Source organism: Carettochelys insculpta, chromosome 5 (genome assembly GCF_033958435.1).
Source record: "Carettochelys insculpta isolate YL-2023 chromosome 5, ASM3395843v1, whole genome shotgun sequence".
Taxonomy (NCBI): Eukaryota; Metazoa; Chordata; order Testudines; family Carettochelyidae; genus Carettochelys; species Carettochelys insculpta.
In genome coordinates this window covers 95,534,109-95,552,328 of record NC_134141.1, presented here as the reverse complement: position 1 = coordinate 95,552,328, position 18,220 = coordinate 95,534,109, and the positions used below count along the sequence as shown (strand labels likewise).

The 18,220-nt window shown below is 40.9% G+C and overlaps 1 protein-coding gene across 1 annotated transcript in view; it reads left to right on the top strand.

Annotated features, from left to right (window-relative positions):
* Positions 1–18,220, top strand: part of MAP3K1 (mitogen-activated protein kinase kinase kinase 1) — an 89,451-nt gene that overhangs the window by 37,046 nt on the left and 34,185 nt on the right. The window contains exons 2-3 of the mRNA XM_074995558.1: positions 12,216–12,366; positions 16,459–16,665. Coding sequence (XP_074851659.1) covers positions 12,216–12,366; positions 16,459–16,665 — 358 coding nt within the window. The remainder of the gene's footprint in view (positions 1–12,215; positions 12,367–16,458; positions 16,666–18,220) is intronic.

Here is an 18,220-nt window from a genome sequence, read left to right as displayed (position 1 = left end):
TATTTTAGTAAGAGAAACTCCAAACTCTGCAAGGAATTTCATCCTGGGATTCAATTCAGCTTATTTTAAAGATCACGTCATAGTGTTACAGTAATTGGACACTTGTGTCACATACTGCAAGTAGTTTGGAAACTTTTAGATCTTTCTTGCAGCCTTTTGTAATCTGTGAGCCAATTTATGTGCAAGGGAAGACAGCCTTTCTCATTTGTTGCTTTAGGATGAAATTAGGTATAAAAAGGTGTGTTGATGTTGGTATATAGGAATTGTATCTTTTCCCACGAAGGCTGAAGGTGGCACAGGGTGAATTCATCGCCCGTTATGGGAGCTATCTGTACTGACATTTTTCTTGTTTGCATAGAATATCTAACTTCATCAAATTTATTTGATCTTAACATAGGCCTTTTAAAGAAAGTTCCACTTTTAGCTTTCTTTATGCTAATTATTGGAAAACTCTATTATTATTTTCACCAGTTAATAGTGACGTTACTGACAGAGAGAGACTCATAGGCACCTGACAGAGTGAAAGGGACAGCGGCAACTTAGCATTGCTTTTGGTGTTTGCAGGACAGCTGCATAGTGTAGACCTTCACTTTTGGGCTAGGGAAACGAGCACTGATTGGTTGGAATTGCATCATCATGCAGGTGTGGGATGAAGAGCAGTGGCTACAGAACTTTCAGAATGTGTAACGTGACCTTTCTAGAGCTACATGCCAAGCTGGCCCCAACCTGTAACTCAAGAGCACCGGAATGATAGCTTCTGTGTTGGTTGGGAAGCATGTGGGAATTGCTGTCTGAAATTTGGTGATTCCAACTGGTAGTTTGGTTGCAAATCAGTTTGGAGTCTGGAAAGCCTGTTGTTGGGGCTGCATTAAAGTAAGTGAGCAGAGCTGTAAATTGCATCCTGCTATGAAGGACCATGACACTGGGAAATGTGCATGAAATAGTGGATAACTTTGCAGAGATGGGTTTTCCTAACTGTGTAAGGACAGATGGCACACACGCATTCCAAGTGTAGTCTTAGACCACCTTGCCACGGAGGACATGAATAGGAAGGGGTAATTCTTCATGGTGTTATAGGCACTTGTGGATCACAATGGGCATTCCAGACATCAGCACAAGATGGTCTGGGAAGTGCGTGGTGCATGTTTTTTCAGGAACACTGGTCTGTTCAAAAAGCTGCAAGCACAGGCTTCCTTTCCAGACTACAAGATAGATTACAGTGGGGAATCTGGAAAGGCCCATAGTGATCCTGGGAGATCAGCTTATTCCTTACAGCCTTGGCTCATGAAGCGTTACATGAGGCATACAGACAGCAGTAAGAACTGTTTTAACAGGCTTAGTAGATGCTAGATAACAGTTGAATGTGCCTTTGGGAGATTAAAGTCATGGTGGATATGTCTTTATGGCAGGCAAGACCTTAATGAGTGTAATATTTGCTTGGTCATAGAAGCGTGCTGCATTTTGCATAATTTCTGTGAATCGAAGGGTGAAATGTTTGCTCAGGGATGGAGCATTGAGGCAGTGTTTGACTGCTGTGTTAGTGGCCAGATACTAGGCTGTCAGAGGAACCCAGAGGGCTATATTTGAAATAAGGGATACTTTGAGTAGCACGTTGACAATGAGCAGCAGTAAAGTATTTCTGTGTTGGAGTTCTTCCCTGGTCAATACCATGTAAACATTTGGGGCCACATATCTCGGAAATGTTTAAAATGCCCATACATGCACTCATGTAAATTTGTAGAATAAAAAGTAAAGATGATTTTCTGTTGTAAATCTTTGCTTCTCTTGATCAGGAAAAAGCACAGTGATGCTCACCAAAACACAGTTTGCTGATAAAGAAGGGGCTTGGAAAAGCAAAGCCTCACAGCTGTGTATAGGTCCGGCTATTACTGTGAATGTTGTGCAAGGCCAGGGGAGCGAGGGGGAAACTGAGGAGTCCTGGAAAGTGGAAAGGAATATGTGCGTAGTGTGAGGGAGTTGCATGACAAAGCATTGAGCATGTTCTGCGGTGAAGTTGGAGCCTGGAACTGCTTACTCTCTAACATTAATAAAGATTTGAGCATCTGTGTTTGCTTCTCCAGTACTTTAATTATCTGCTCAGTTTCCTCCACAGCAAACACTTGATTCTCTTTTTTCTGTCCTGCCTTTCAGCTTCCCAGTACTCCTTTCGTCCCCCTTTGTCATACATCCTGGAACATGTCAACTTTGCTGTATCCACCAAGGAAAGCATCCAGTTCCTTATAGAAATGGCAGCTCTTAGGCACAGCACCAGAGTGACAGTTTGTCTCCCTGATATTATGGTACACCTGCCTTGGCTTCTTTATCTTCACCCTGCACAGCAGCATGTCTCCATTATAGCCCTTTTTGACAAGCTTCAAGAAATGTGCCCAGATGTATCCCAGTTCCTACAGATTAAATGCAGCTGGGATTGTACAAACTCCTTTCTCCATATACTGATTAGATCCAATAGCACCATGGTGGTCCATGTGGGGGAGAGTGTGATGCAATGGTCAGTCATGGTCATCTGGGTAGATGCAATGAGACTTCTCCATGCCAAGACAGCAAACAGGAAAAAGAATTTAACATCCTGGGGCTTGCAAGTGGGAGGGCATCCAGACAAGTTGGTTGCCTGGATGCATGGCAGTGGAGTTCAAAGTGCTGATCAGAGCACTTGGCATGGGCATTGTGGGACACTTGCTGGAGACCAGTTAAAGAGATTAAGGCAGGCATGGTGTCTACATGGGCTCTCTGACAGTAATAGAGGTGGGGAAGAGTCTCATGGGAGTGGAAGTATTTTGTTGCCAATACTGGGTGATTCTGCTGACCAGAGTTGCATTGCAGTACATACATTTTTACTGTTTTGTTGCTGAAAGGGAAGTGTAGACAAGGCCTTATGCTCTAAAGCTGGGGTAGGGAATCTCTTTTTGTGTTGGGGCTGCTGACCCACAGAAAAAAAATCAGTGGGGGCCAAAAGTGAGAAGTGCAATCTCCCCATTCTCCCCCTTGGGGGGGGGGGACACGACGGACAGATGCACATGCATCTATCCAACACGTGAAGAGGCTCCCTAGCTTCTGAAGTTTCTTAAAAAAAAAAAAAAAAATCTCACACACTTCTTGTAGTCATAGATAATTAGTATTCAGGTATTAGTGTCTGTCTACCTTTCTGTTAATGATGCTTTCTGGCACAAAGTTTGTTTGTTAGAGTGGAGTGGGGAATCTCTGGCCTCTGGTCCAGATCCAACTTCTCCTGTAATCTTTATTGAATTCCCCTGGAAGAATTTATACATAAAGATGCTTTTACTAAGTATTAGAACACCTTTAGCAACTTCCTTGGGTATGTGTACAGCATTGCAGTGCATTGGGTGAAGACACTTGATATTGTTGATCAGGGGAGAGCTCTCCCACAGAAATGGGAAAAGTGGTATAGGTTGTTGGCCAGAGATGCACTCCGACTAACATAGAGTTGCTGTAACTTATGTTGCTCAGTGGTGGGATGGAGTGGAATATTCTCGCCCCCAGTGGCATAAATTTTGTCATGGTAAGCTGTAGTGTAGACAGATTTAAACCTCTCACTTTTGTGTTTGACTGGGTATACTGTGACTTTCCCAGGAGCCTGAATTTTGTAGAGCATATTGTGGCTCAAGAGACGAGGGAAATGATTCTTTCTACTTCATTTCTCTCAGCTGTTTTGAAAGGAAGAGCTGCCATCCAACATGACCCTTGGCTTTAACTGTCCACAGTCTACCCTCAAATACTGTAGAAATTAATCTGTTTAATACAGATCGCATTCCTGCTGCCTCTGAGCAGTATGCTTTGATGATGACTAAATATAATGAAGCTATTGTTTTATGTGTGTGAGATTGGTGTGTTTGTTCTAAACTGGCATAGTTTACTAGATGGATGTAGCTTATTTGGACCTTTTGTGGGGTAGATGGCTATTGTTGGTAAACTGCCACATTTCCTGAGTACTTGTTAAAGATAAAGGAGAATAGACAGGGTTTAAAATGTCAGGATCCCTGGAGGGAATGAATACTGAAACTGAATGCAAGGCCTTTTGTTATCAAATTCTATTTATGTGGAATTGGCTGTCTGCAAGACCATTGGATTTGCAAGGTTGGAACATTAGTGGAGTGCTATTTCCTTGGCATTTTGCTTGTATACTTCTCTTGTATTAATTTGAGTTTTGCAATTTATTTTATGTTAATATTCTTGAAAATACTGATTGTCCTCTCCTCTCCCTCCCACCAAAACCTCCTTTCAAACGAGTGAACCCCTTCCCACAACTTTCTGCCTATCCAAATAATAAATCAGATGTTGCATCAAGTGGCCATATCCCAAAGTACACTGCATCTGAGGAGTGTGCTGCAGGGACAGTACACATACTGAATAGTGTAGGTTGTAAAGTACTTAGAAACATATACTTGTGTTCTTATCCTGCTTATCTTTATTTTGTGGCCAGGAACACATGTAGTAGGAGAGACAGGAAAAACTCATACCCTGGATCAGTGAGTATGCATGTGTGCTTATGTACTGTGCAAGCTATAATTCATCCCTGTGTTCCGTTTAGAACTATTTTGATTTTAGGTTGCAGCCTCAGTCATTATTTTTATTATTCTGCTTACTTGGGACTGCTTTCCTTAAATAGCTACATGAATTAGGTGCTGAATAATCAGCATCCAGTTTTGAAGACCTTAGTCTTAAAGGCCCGTGTTCTTCCAGAAGTAGAAGCTTTCCCATTCACTTCCTCCTTATGAAGATTTAATAAACTTTATTATGATTCTACTTGTGTAGTTAGCGCTTCTGAATATTTCATTCTTTATTTTATATATAGCTAGATGTCCCCTCTGACTAGCACCTTATTAGCATATCAAGCTTGTCACTGTCTGATTGTAGTTTTTTTCTTGAACAGTTATCTATTCTTGAAGAGAAGGCAGAGAACCTTTTAAGGTTCTCTCTGAGGAGAAAGTGCTTCCCAGATTCAGCATAAGATTACCAATGTAAAATAAAAGACAGTAGGTTTAGGTTCAGCATGTCTAGTTTTAAGGACAAATAATGGACAATTCTTCTTTCTTCCATATTTTTGCACACTGAGCAAACAAGTTTTATTTTAAAAAATACTAATCATAATACAGAATAGTATTTTAGAAATGAGAAAAGGCATTGAAAATGCTACTGAAATGTTGGCAGTGAGAAGATGGGATCAGAACTTGCTTGCTTTTAAGAATACCAGATGTTAGACATGCTAACTCTGTTGAGGTGGATAGATAAATGTGCAGACCTTACTAGGACAGCAGTTACTAATTAGATTTTTTTTTAAACAACTAGGTATTATGGATTTGGCAGATGAGCTTTTCTTTTACAGTAGCAGTGAATTTGCTGTTACCTGTTTTTGGAAGTTGCTGGGGTTTTGTTTATTTCATTTTTCTACTACTAACAGGAAAAGTCAGTTTACCTGTATACTAGTTAAGTAGCATCTAAGAAGCTGGCGTTTGTGTGTAATGCCTTATTTTTTTAATAGTTTGTCCTTGTTGAGAGATGTATGCAGATGGATTACAGCTGCCCGTGATCTAATGAAAGATAGTACTTTACTTCTAGAAACTCGGTATTAAGTACATTGAAGTTTCAAGAACATAACTATATATATGCATATTGAATTTTACTTATTTGTGGTAAAAGTTATTTACAAAACAACTGAATGGGAAGTGCAGTGTTAATATTAGGCGAGAGTTTTCACAGAGCTATGTATCAGAGGGGTAGCCCTGTTAGTCTGGATCTTTAAAAGCAATGAGGGGTCCTGTGGCACCTTGTAGACTAACAGAAAAGTATGAGCATAAGCTTTTGTGGGCAAAAACCCACTTCATCAGATGCTATGAACACCAATTCCGAACCCTAAATTTTAGGAAACTTCTATGGAATCTTTTTCACTTAGTTTATTATATGAGGAGTTGTGAGCACGCTCTGTTTTAGTTGCCTAAAACTTGCATAATAGAAGATTTGCTGTCTTTTTGAGAAGCTTTGCTACCTGTATTGTTTGCAGAAGGCTTGTGAAATTAAACAAAGCAAAAGTCTTGGGGCTAGGGACATGCCTTTTGATGCCTCTTTGAAATTCCACTTTGGCTGAGCTATAGAAAGTTGGAAAACAACACTTCTCATTTTTGGTTTGCATTTCTGGTAATAACGTGGCAGCAAGCCAATATTCTAAAGAGTCCGTCTCTTGCTGTCTGTGTAATAGCAGCACATTGCTGCCTGAAGTTTCTGGAGAGCAGAGGTAGCCTGTCTCCTACCAGAGCAGCTGTAATTGGGTGTGGAAAGTGTCAGGCTTGTTCTGTCCAGCTGATACAAGTCGCGTAAGTTGTGTCTACACTGCAGTTAAACCACCATCTGAGATGGGCTCCTACGGATATGTGGAGCTGTAAAATTGTAGAGTAGGTGTTTGAGATTGGGCTGCAGCCTGGACTTGATGACCTCACGTCACAGGGTTACGGAACTCAAGCTCAAGCATGGATGTCTCTGCTTAAATTTTACAGCCCTGCTGTGTGAGATCTGCGTCAAGATCAGCAGGCATTGGCCAGCTACAGAAGTTTAATTGCTGCGTAGGCCTATCTTTAATTTTTCTGTCTGATACGTTATATGGGCGTTGTTACGATTACATGTAACAGGAGTAAGTTCTGGCCTTCCGATTCACATTTGACAATCTTCAGAAGTTTGAGAGCCAGGACAAGCCTTCTGGGGGTCATGCCCCAAGGCATTTGCCCCTCAGGAGGTGCCTCATGGGACCTCTGGCTTCAGCCCAGCGCCTAAAGCCCAGACACCCAGCTGGGCAGAGGCTCCTACCGACTGAGGCAAAAATCCTGAGCCGCCTCTTCCAGTCTAGGGGAAAGGGAGGATTCCATCAGCTGCATGCACTTATACATGTGTTTCTTTCACTGGTAATCACTTGTTCTTACCTTTTAAAATAAATTTAGCAAATAAACTGCCTTTTAACATTTTTACATATAATTTAGCTTATAGGTCATGAGTCTTGAGAGCTGAGTTGCCTGCCCAGGCAATCCTAATTTTTCCTTCTTGTGTATATGCATTATGCAAATGTGTAATTATGTAATCATATACCATTTTCACAAAGGACTACTATATATTTTTGTGCACAGGAGGGATGGGCCTCAGGGAATGAAACGGCAGCATATGGAGTGTGGCTGCTGTTTTTAGGAATCCTTTCTTGCTGTAGAAGTTAGGCAGTGTAGAGAATGAAACAGGCAGCATGCTTTGCAAAAAGAAAATACTCTGGTATTTAAGGCAGGGTTCTATCTGTGCATCTGCCACAGACTTCCTGTGTGATGCTAAGTAAGTCACTTAAACACAGATTTTGGCAGGTGGTTGCTAATTGTCTGTTTCTAAGTCCTGTGTGTCCAGCTCGAGTCCGTGGGGTCTGATTTGCAGAAATACAGGTTGAACCTCTCTGGTCTGGCAACATCCGTAGTCCGGCATGATTTTAGGTAGCTGCATGTCCACTTACCAGCCATGTGCCTAAATTTCTTGTGTTCACAGTCACCAGTCCTGGCTCTCAGTGTTCTGTGCTGTTATTTAGCTGTAACTTACCCTTAAACGTCTTCTAAGAGCTCAGTGAGCAGTGGAAGTGTTGGTAATGTGCTAGACAATATTGACTGCCCGTGGTATGGCAAATTCCCTTTTTCAGCACCAGTCAGGTCCCGAGGGTGCCAGATGAGAGAGTTTCAACCTGTAATGACCACTCACAGCTACAACTGAACTGAGTAGGGGCTGTGGGTGCTCAGTGGTTCTGGCAGTAAAGCAGAGTGATCTGAAGGAATGAGCATACAACTGAGAGTCATGAGAGTCTGACAGCTCACTATGTCGCTTCAGGCCTGTTTTTATCCATCTGTAAAATGGAGATAATATGCTGATTTTGGAGCAGTCTGTGCATTTGTGAGATGCATAGATGATTCTGTTTCAACTGTCAACCTTAATTCTGATATTCCAGTGTTTTCAAAATAGATAATGTAATTTATGGACTTATATAAGTGCTGAGCTATTCTCTTATTTTTAACTCCTGCAGATAGCAACGGGTTAACACCTCAGATAAAGGAGTTCTCTCTGAGATCCTGTCATCTACATTAAGCATAAATCTGAATCTACTTTGGCTTAAATACATGACTACCTGATGAAGTGGAAAGAATGAGCTATAATGACAGATTATAAAATAGTTTGTATTGAATAAGAACATAGTTTAATAATTTTGTCAGGCAGTGGTAGTGAAGTTACACAGGTAAAGGAATTGAAAACTAATTTCCATTTTGGTTTTGCACATTTTGGTGTTTAATTTTAGGGTATAACAGACTTATATAACCTAGTATTTAGATGTGTTAATATGAAAAGGGTGTCCAGTTTATATATAATACCAGAAATCTAATTATCTGTGAACTTCCAGATACTAAGAAATTGCCTAAGCTTTATGTTTATATTTTATTATTTGAATCCCTAATGTTAGTAGTCCTAAAAATGACCTGGGACAAATGTGTGGCTTTTGGAAGTATATTTGGTTAAAAGTGAACTTGTGTTTTATGCACACATGCGCACACACAGAGTTCACTTTTAACCAAATGTACTCCTAAAAGCCATCCTTCTGTCACAAGTCATTTTTAGGACTACTAATTATAATTCATTATATTTACATAATCAGAAATATTGCTGATATATTCAGGTAGCAATATGGCAGTACAGGTAAACCCAGTTATCTGACATAATCGGGACTGATCCATGGTCGGATAACCAAATGTGGTGTTGGATAATCGGGGAGGGGGAGGGACATGGGGGCACAAGGGGGGGCGGCTGCCCCCTCTGTAGGACAGGTGGCTGGCTGGCAGGGGTAAGGGTGTGGGGGGCTGTTGGCTGCCAGGGGCTGGCTGCCAGCTTGACAGGCAGCTGCCTCCAGCCCTGAGGTGGGGAGCCACAGGCAGCCCCAACCAACTCCCTGTGACAGGCTCCTCAGGTAGGAAGCCCGCACCAGCCCTGGGGCGTGGAAGCCCAGCTTGCCTTGCAGCAGCTGCTGGCTTCCCTGAGGCAGGTTCGAAGGGGAGGCAGCCACAGGGCACAGAGCCATCTGCTGAATCCAGGGTGGGCTGCCAGCTCCCCAGCCATCCCTGCAGACCCCAGGCAGGGTAGCCAAGGTAGCCATCCCAGCCAAAGTGTGGGATAACCAGGGATTGTAAAATGGGGGGTTTTACTGTAGCTCTGTTTGCAGAGATTGAACATAAAAATTCTCTAGGGTGCTCTCCATTTGCTTCAGCAAAGCGCTTTTAGCTTATGCTTTGTGCTAACCCTCAGTTAAGAGTGCTGCCATGCTTAAAAGTTGATTTTGTGTCCTAAACCTGTCTCAGTCTGGGTTAGAGTCGTCTTCACCTTTTACGATCAGACACTTGGTGGCTTGCTGAAGTGGTGCAGTCCACAAAATCAATCAAATGCTATTTTGATTGTTCTGACCTATAAAAATAGAGTAATATAAGAGCCAGTACTGCTAACATGATTCAGAATTGCCATGACCCATTTTAATCAGTAGTGGTCTTGCCTTAGTTATGAAGATCAGGCCCAAACTCAGTTTATAACGTACGTTTCAAGACACAAGAATATTTGATGCATGTATAGAGGGAGCGAAACTGTCTTTAGTGCTCAATATGGTTACTTATTCCAGAGTGCCCTTATCTTAGATTACTAGAGAGAACATTTTCAGTCTCAGCTAGTCTGTCCCACCTACATTTAAAAAACAGTCCTTTGTAAGTAAGACTGTTAGTTTTACTGTCACATGAGAGAACATATAGGTGCTTCTGCTTTTTAGAGAACAAGTACAAATTGTAAACTTTTTGCTGTGGTATTATGTTGTTCATGAATTCAGGTCTAAGGCCCACTAAGACTTTTTATATCAGTTGGGAAGTTAATCATGGTCATATGAAGAAATGAAATATTCTCTTTGTTCTTGCATAATGTTTCCTCTCTTGTATACAAAGTATTCATTGCATTTGAATTAGCTGGTTTTGTGGAATTACAGCTACATTATATTTTAGATGTTTAATTTAAAATATCCAAGGCAAATTCTAACTAGATTTTTGTGGCTGTACCTTTATATGGACCCAGTTCTTGCTCTGGAGAAACTCCTGTTGTCATCTTGGGTGCTTTGGCTGAATAAGGAAGGAATATAAATAAGGCTGCCATATATAAGCGAGGGAGTGATTTTTTGTTAATTGTTGTGTGGCCCTCAATCCAATGCAGTCAAGATGTACTACAGGAACACACATAATATTCTATCTTTCACCATATTGAAGAATTTGTTTATATTTGGATTCAGACACCTTTTTCTTGTTGCATAGATGTGAATATCCCAATTTTGGGTTTCTATATTTGACTTTTTCAGAGGTTAAAATGATTTGCTTGGATGGAATGTGTATTGTGTATTGAGAAACACTGGTGTGGAGGGTTAATGTGAACATTGCTCCTTCCTGCTTAAGAGCCTGTCCCCCAGGCATAGCATTTTTCCTTCTCATTTGCTCCCCAACCCAGTGGTGAAAATAACTGAAAATTTCTAACTAGTACAAATCATTGTGGGTGTGCATTCTGTTCTTAATATAAGGGTTACAAAAAGTACAGTTTGATGTTGGTTATTAAGGACTGTTTCATATTCACATACATTGCGGCTCTTGTATTGATTTTGTAACTGATTTTGAAAAAAATGGCTCTTCTCGCTATTTTGGTTGCAGACCTGTGGTTTAGAGGATGTTGCTTGAAAGAAAAGAAAATATTTTGTTTGCTGGTGTCCGTCTGCATTTGATGCTTCAGCACTGAACAGGAAAAAGATATTTCCTGTGTTTAGATAGGTTTTTCCTTTGTCTCTACAATGAGAGAAAAATTATCTTGTAACATTGATCAATGCTATTGTGGGCCAACTTAAATGTTTGAGCATAATTTTTTAAAATTTTTTATAATCCCTTTTTATCAGCTTTAGATGTGGATTGTTGCACAGAAAAGACATTGTTAATTTATTTTTAATCACAGGAAAGATCATCCATATACTGTACATTGTCTAACAGTAGCACTACTCACAAAAAACTCACGTAAGACAATGTGTAGTAGTGAGGTTCTGTCAGCATATGTTTTAGAAGGGTAGGATGGGATTGTGTGTGTGCATATGAATGAAACAGTGGCAAACAGGCAAATTATTCTGTATAGACAAATTATTAAAAACTCTAGATCTTCCACATCTGATTTTTTTCCTAAGCATCCATTCAGATTAATTGTCTAATTGGACATAGGTGATATGTTAGCTTTTTTGAAAACACTTATTTTCTTTTCTTTTAAATGAACTGCTTGAATATTGCAAGGGACCAGGTGTTGTGACTGCAAATGTGGTTTTCTTGGTGATTTAGGAGGTAGCTCAACAGAATCAGGTAATCTCCAGACTGTTTTCGTGTGTACTTCAATATCTGAGCATTGTGTTTGCCAGTGTTTGCAGGCAGCAACTTTGTTGTAGGTCAAAATTATATAAACCAGATAAGGTTACATGTTCATTTCACTGATGTTTTGTTTTAAGGATAATTGACTGGGAGTGCTTTTTAAGTCAACAGTAGTCCAGCTCTTAACTGTGTTGTCCTTACTCTTATGACTCCTTTCTAATTTAAACAAATTAAGTGTTTTGTTTTCTCTAAACTTTTCTTTAAAAACATTACTTGTGGGAGAGGCATGACATAATTTTATACTATACTTTCCACTTTCTTAATCTTTTTTGTGTTATAAATTGTCTTAATACATGGAAATCTGCAAACTTTAATGTGTGTATACGTATATGAGCAACTTACACTTCTGAGCTTTTTATGGGACATTGTGGAGGCAGGATATTGGTTCATGGGGGGGGGGTTTGTTTTGGTTCAAATTAGTGTTTCATAAAGAAGCTGTTCTTATTGGATGTCAGAATACTCAAAACTAGTACATGTTTCAAGTACATATGCCTCAAAGGAGGTGTACTCCAGATAGCAGGGTAATAAGCTGTTCACAGTGACGCTTAAGAGGTTTGCTCAAGTCATCTGGAATTAATATTTTGGTAAATATATTGTAAGGGGAGAGAGCAAAAAATTACAATGGTACAAACTTTAAGAATGCCACGGTGTTACATTTATCTTTAATCACATTTATGATTTTTTTTTCTTTTATTTTAGTCGTGACATGGAGAATAAAGAAACCCTCAGGGGCTTGCAGAAAATGGATGACCGCCCAGAAGAGCGCATGATTAGGGAGAAACTCAAGGCCACATGTATGCCTGCCTGGAAACATGAATGGCTGGAAAGGAGAAGCAGGAGAGGTCCTGTGGTAAGTAATGTTCAAGAAAAGGTTATAATATTTTAAATTTTTACTGATTATTTACAATTGTGAAAAGAGGCAAGGTGGCCTAATAAATATATGTTCTTAGAATCTTTCTATCTGGTATCTTAGTTATGATTGCTGCTGATTAATTATACTCCCTTTGTTCACCTTTACGGGCTGTGTGAAGAATTGTTGCTAATTCTGTATATCTTAGAAGTCTGTAATGTGTTTGGTACTTAGAAAGTCACACAGCTCAACTAATAATAATTTTGTAACAACACTGCCCTCTGTCGACATCCAAAGTAGCTCTGTTTGCAGAATAAAACTTTAAACCATTTTCTTTTCCTTTCTTCAGTCAAATCCCCCTCAATTCCTCTTCTTAAAACTCTGTTGTATTAGTCCCCAGTTTTTCTACACAGGTGTCTGTCATCAGAAATACTATTTTTCCCATGATAAATAGTCTCAAGAGGATAGCTGTGTTAGTTTTTAGCTTCACAAAAAACAAGCGGTCCTGTAGTACCCTAAAGACTAAAATTCAAAGGATGGATATAAATATGACATTGTAGTATGCATAAACCTGTACTGGAACAATGTAACCTCCCTGGATATTCAGTAATGGATCTTAAAGTCACCATTGTCGTACAAAAAGATTTTACCACAAGATTACAAAGGGAGACATCTGATTTGGAATTCATTTGCACATTTGAGCCATTTAATGTTGCCTATCAGATATCTTGATTATCTTATGCATTACAAGGGCCGTTTTCCCACCTTTGATATTTGCAGGAATGGTGCCCATCCTACTTAATTTACTTTTTCCACTGGTCCTATTAGTGCCCCGTTACTACCGCCCCCCACACTTTTTTTTTTCTTTCCTTCTTCTCCTCCTTCCTCCTACCCCTTGGCTATATTAACCCTAGATTCTTTTTTGTTCCAAATTTGATGAAGTGGGTATTACCCACGAAAGCTCATTACCTAATAAATAAAATTTTTAGTCTTTAAAGTGCTACAAGACTGCTATTTTCTGTGATAAATTCTTGGCATAAATCGCAATGTGAGGAATTCAGTTTCCTCTTGTTCTGCAACATGGCTTTTGATTGGTTTTGTCCTAATAACATGATTCTTTTTCAGGCATCTTTCTATGTCAAAAGTATAATTAGTTACAGTAGAGAACCTGGCCACTTTTTCTTGACTTCAGCTTGCTAAATAGTTTCAGCTATAACCTGGAAAACCCACAGATGGCAAAACTCTTGCAGAGTCTCGCAGAATTGTTTAACGTTACAGACATGAAGGGATTTTGAACATATGATTGCTAAGAAAAACAGGACCGGAATTTTATAATCAGATGACACACACGCACTTTTGAAATGCCATAGTACGTCTCAAATGTTGACACTAACATGATTGTGGAAAAAGCTGGTAGTCTTAGTATCCTGGGCACTTATTAGATGTGAACTTAAGAAATAGAAATTTACATATGTTTCCTAAACAAACTCTTTAGATGATAGTAACAGAGAGTAAGATGTGCTAGTCTATACACTATCAAAACAAAAAGCAGTCAAGTAGCACTTTAAAGACTAGCAAAATAGTTTATGAGGTGAGCTTTCGTGGGACAGACCCACTTCTTCAGACCATAGCCAGACCAGAACAGACTCAATATTTAAGAGACAGAGAACCAAAAACAGTAAGCAAGGAGGACAAATCAGAAAAAGATAATCAAGGTGAGCAAATCAGAGAGTGGAGGGGAAGATCAAGAATTAGATTGAGTCAAGTATGCAGACGAGCCCCTATAGTGACTCAGAAAGTTTCCATCACGATTTAAACCATGTGTTAATGTTCCGAATTTGAATATAAATGTCAGTTCGTCCACTTCTCTTTCTAAAACAGAGCGATAATGTCTCTTCATTAACACACATACTTTGAGGTCATTGACGGAATGCCCCATTCCATTAAAATGTTGACTAACTGGTTTGTGGATCTGGAGTGTTTTGATGTCTGTTTTGTGCACGTTGACCCTTTGTCTAAGGGAGTTAGAAGTCTGTCCAATATACAAAGCATCTGGGCATTGTTGGCACATGATGGCATATATGATGTTAATAGAAGAGCATGAGAAAGTGCCCGTGATTCTGTGAGTAACCTGGTTAGGTCCAGTGATGGTATTTCCAGAGAAGATATGTGGACAAAGCTGGCAGCGGGCTTTGTTGCAGGGAAAGTTTCCAGGGCTGGTGTTCCTGGCATATAGACTGTGGCTGTTAGTAAGGATCCTCATGAGGTTGGGAGGTTGTCTGTAGGAGAGAACAGGCATGTCACCCAGGGCCTTCTGGAGTGTAGCATCCTGATTAAGAATAGGTTGTAGGTCTTTAATAATTTGTTGCAGTGGTCTGAGTTTGGGGCTGTAGGTGATGACCAGTGGTGTTCTGTTCTTGGCTTTTTTGGGCTGATCTTGGAGTAGCTGGATTCTGGGTATGCGTCTGGCCCTGTTGATTTGTTTTTTTTACTTCTCCTGGTGGGTAATTCAGGTTTATGAATATTTGGTAAAGTTCTTGTAGTTTTTGGTCTCTGTCAGTTGGATCACAGCAAATGCGATTGTACCTAAGAGCTTGACTGTAAACAATGGATCTAGTCATGTGTGCAGGATGGAAACTAGAAGGGTGTAGATAAGTATAGCGATCAGTAGGTTTTCGGTATAGTGTGGTACTGATCAGGCCATCCTTGATTAGTACTGTAGTGTCCAGGAAATGTATCTCTTGCATGTTGTAATCGAGGCATAAGTTGATGGTGGGGTGTAGATTGTTAAAGTCTCTGTGGAATTCTTCTAGAGCCTCTGTACCATGGGTCCAAATCATAAAGATGTCATCAATGTATCTTAAGTAGAGGAGTGGTAATAGGGGACGAGAGCTGAGGAATCGTTGTTCCAGGTCAGCCATAAATATATTAGCATATTGTGGGGCCATGCGGGTGCCCATAGCAGTTGCACTAATCTGGAGGTATAAATTGTCCCCAAAACGGAAATGATTGTGTGTGAGAACAAAGTTACAGAGGTCAGACACCAGATTGGCCGTGGTGGCATCAGGGATGGTATTCCTGATTGCTTGTAATCCATCTTTATGTGGAATATTAGTGTACAGAGCCTCTACATCCATTGTGGCAAGGATGGCGTTATCAGGAACTTTTCCGATGTTTTGTAATTTCCTCAGGAAGTCGGTGGTATCTCGGATATAGCTGGGCGCGTTGGTGGCGTAGGGTTTGAGGAGGGAGTCCACGTAACTGGATAGTCCGGTGGTAGGGGTGCCAATACCTGAAATGACAGGGCGTCCAGGGTTTCCAGGTTTGTGGATTTTGGGAAGTAAATAGAATAATCCAGGCTGTGGCTCAGATGGTGTGTCTGAGTTAATGAGGTCCCGAGTAGCAGCAGGGAGTTCCTTCAGTAGTTGTTGTACCACTGGACCTAACCAGGTTACTTACAGAATCACAGGCACTTTCTAATGCTCCTCTACTAACATCATATATGCCATCATGTGCCAACAATGCCCAGATGCTTTCTATATTGGACAGACTTCTAACTCCCTTAGACAAAGGGTCAACAGGCACAAAACAGACATCAAAACACTCCAGATCCACAAACCAGTTAGTCAACATTTTAATGGAATGGGGCATTCTGTCAATGACCTCAAGGTATGTGTGTTAATGAAGAGACATTATCGCTCCATTTTAGAAAGAGAAGTGGATGAACTGACATTTATATTCAAATTAGGAACATTTAACACATGGTTTAAATCGTGATGGAAACTTTCTGAGTCACTATAGGGGCTCGTCTGCATACTTGACTCAATCTAATTCTTGATCTTCCCCTCCACTCTCTGATTTGCTCACCTTGATTATCTTTTTCTGATTTGTCCTCCTTGCTTACTGTTTTTGGTTCTCTGTCTCTCAAATATTGAGTCTGTTCTGGTCTGGCTATGGTCTGAAGAAGTGGGTCTGTCCCACGAAAGCTCACCTCATAAACTATTTTGCTAGTCTTTAAAGTGCTACTTGACTGCTTTTTCTTTAGATGATGATCATTTTACTGACCACAAACTGTGATTCATTTCCTACCAGGTGGTAAAACCAATTCCAGTGAAAGGTGATGCCTGTGAAAGCCACAAACTATCCATAGAACCTCAAATTGAAGGACAAAGCAATGGTTCTTCACCAACTCAAAAAGGAAGACGTAGCCCTTCGCCTAGTAGCTCCTCGTCTTCATCCTCTAGAACGGTTAAGTCGGAATCGCCGGGTGTCAGAAGAAAAAGGGTATCTCCAGTGCCTGTAAGTTGAAAAACATAAAGTAATAATGGTTCTGACGTTATTTTGAGATATTTATAGAAGAGTGCATGTGTCAAAATCTGGTACTTATGAACTGTCAACAAAAGTGATCTGTAACTGTCAGTTTTTGAGAAAAGAGGCAAGTTCAGCATTTTTTTCCATTTGTGATTTTACTTAGGATAATGAAACTTGTGATATGCCTATTAAATTCTTCTTCGAGTGATTGCTCATGTCCATTCCAAGTTGGGTGTGCACAGGCGTGTGCCCAGTCGCCGGAAGCTTTTTACCCTAGCCAGTAGGCATAGGGTCCGAGCGGCACCCCCAAAGTGGCACCGATATGGTGACCAATATATGCACTACCTGACCCCCCCCCCCCCCACCCTTCTCGCTCGGTTTCTTCTCGCTGCACTGCCAGTCATTGGAGCTCTTGCTTTGTCTGCTCAGTTCTTTAGCTAGTAGCCTATTGTAGTGTTGTCGTCTGTGGCGTGTTTGGAGCAGGTGCCTGTAGGGTGGCCACCTGGTCCTCAATACGTGCATTTACAGCACATTACACTTTGATGCAGCATGCATGGAAAGATGCTGTGGTGGGCCGGGCTGTCCTGCAGTCCGTTCAGGGCTCCGACCCCACCTCCTAGGCACTGGCTTGTATTTCCCCAACTTGGAATGGACATGAGCAATCACTCGAAGAAGAAAAGACAGTTATCTGCTCTGTAACTGGTGTTCTTCAAGATGTGTTGCTCCTTTCTGTTCCAAAACCTCCCACCTTCCCCACTGCTGAGTAGCCGGGAAGCAGGAACTGAGCGGGGTCTGGGAGGTGTCAGGTGGTGCATATACTGGTCGCCATACTGGCGCCACTCCAGGGGGCTCCGCACCAACCCTATGACTACTGGCTTGAGCAAAAAGCTTCCGGCGACTGGACGTGTGACCCTGCACATCCAACTTGGAATGGACATGAGCAACACATGTTGAAGAACACCAGTTACAGAACAGGTAACTTGCTTTTTGTAGTTCTTGGGCAATGAAATGCAAAGGATGAAATTCCATGCTTGATTTGATCTATTGTCTATTTGTTTTTTTGTCACAAATATGCCTGGGTCAGGATTTTCAAAAATGGACTGTTATATGATATGGGTCAACAGGTACTGCTGTTGCACATAATATTAAAAGTTCTTTTTCTTAGTACATAACAGGGCCCAGTCCTGGAAAGATACGTGCTGTGCGTTAGTTTGGTTATGTAAAGTTCTGGTGGCAGAGTTTGCTCTCTTTCTGTATCTTCAGGTGCGGTCAATACTTGAATCCCTGGGAGTGAGGTTTTGGGTTTTGTGTTGAGATTTCATAGAATCCTAGGACTGGAGGGGACCTTAGGAGGTCGTCTAGTCTAGCCCCCTGCCTGAAGCAGGATCAACCCTAACTACATCCACCCAACCAGGACTTTCTCCAGCCGGGACTTAAAAACCTCTAGGATGGAGATTCCACCACCTCCCTAGGTAACGCATTCCAGTGCTTCACCACTCTCCTGGTGAAATAGTTTTTCCTAATATCAAACCTGCACCTCTCC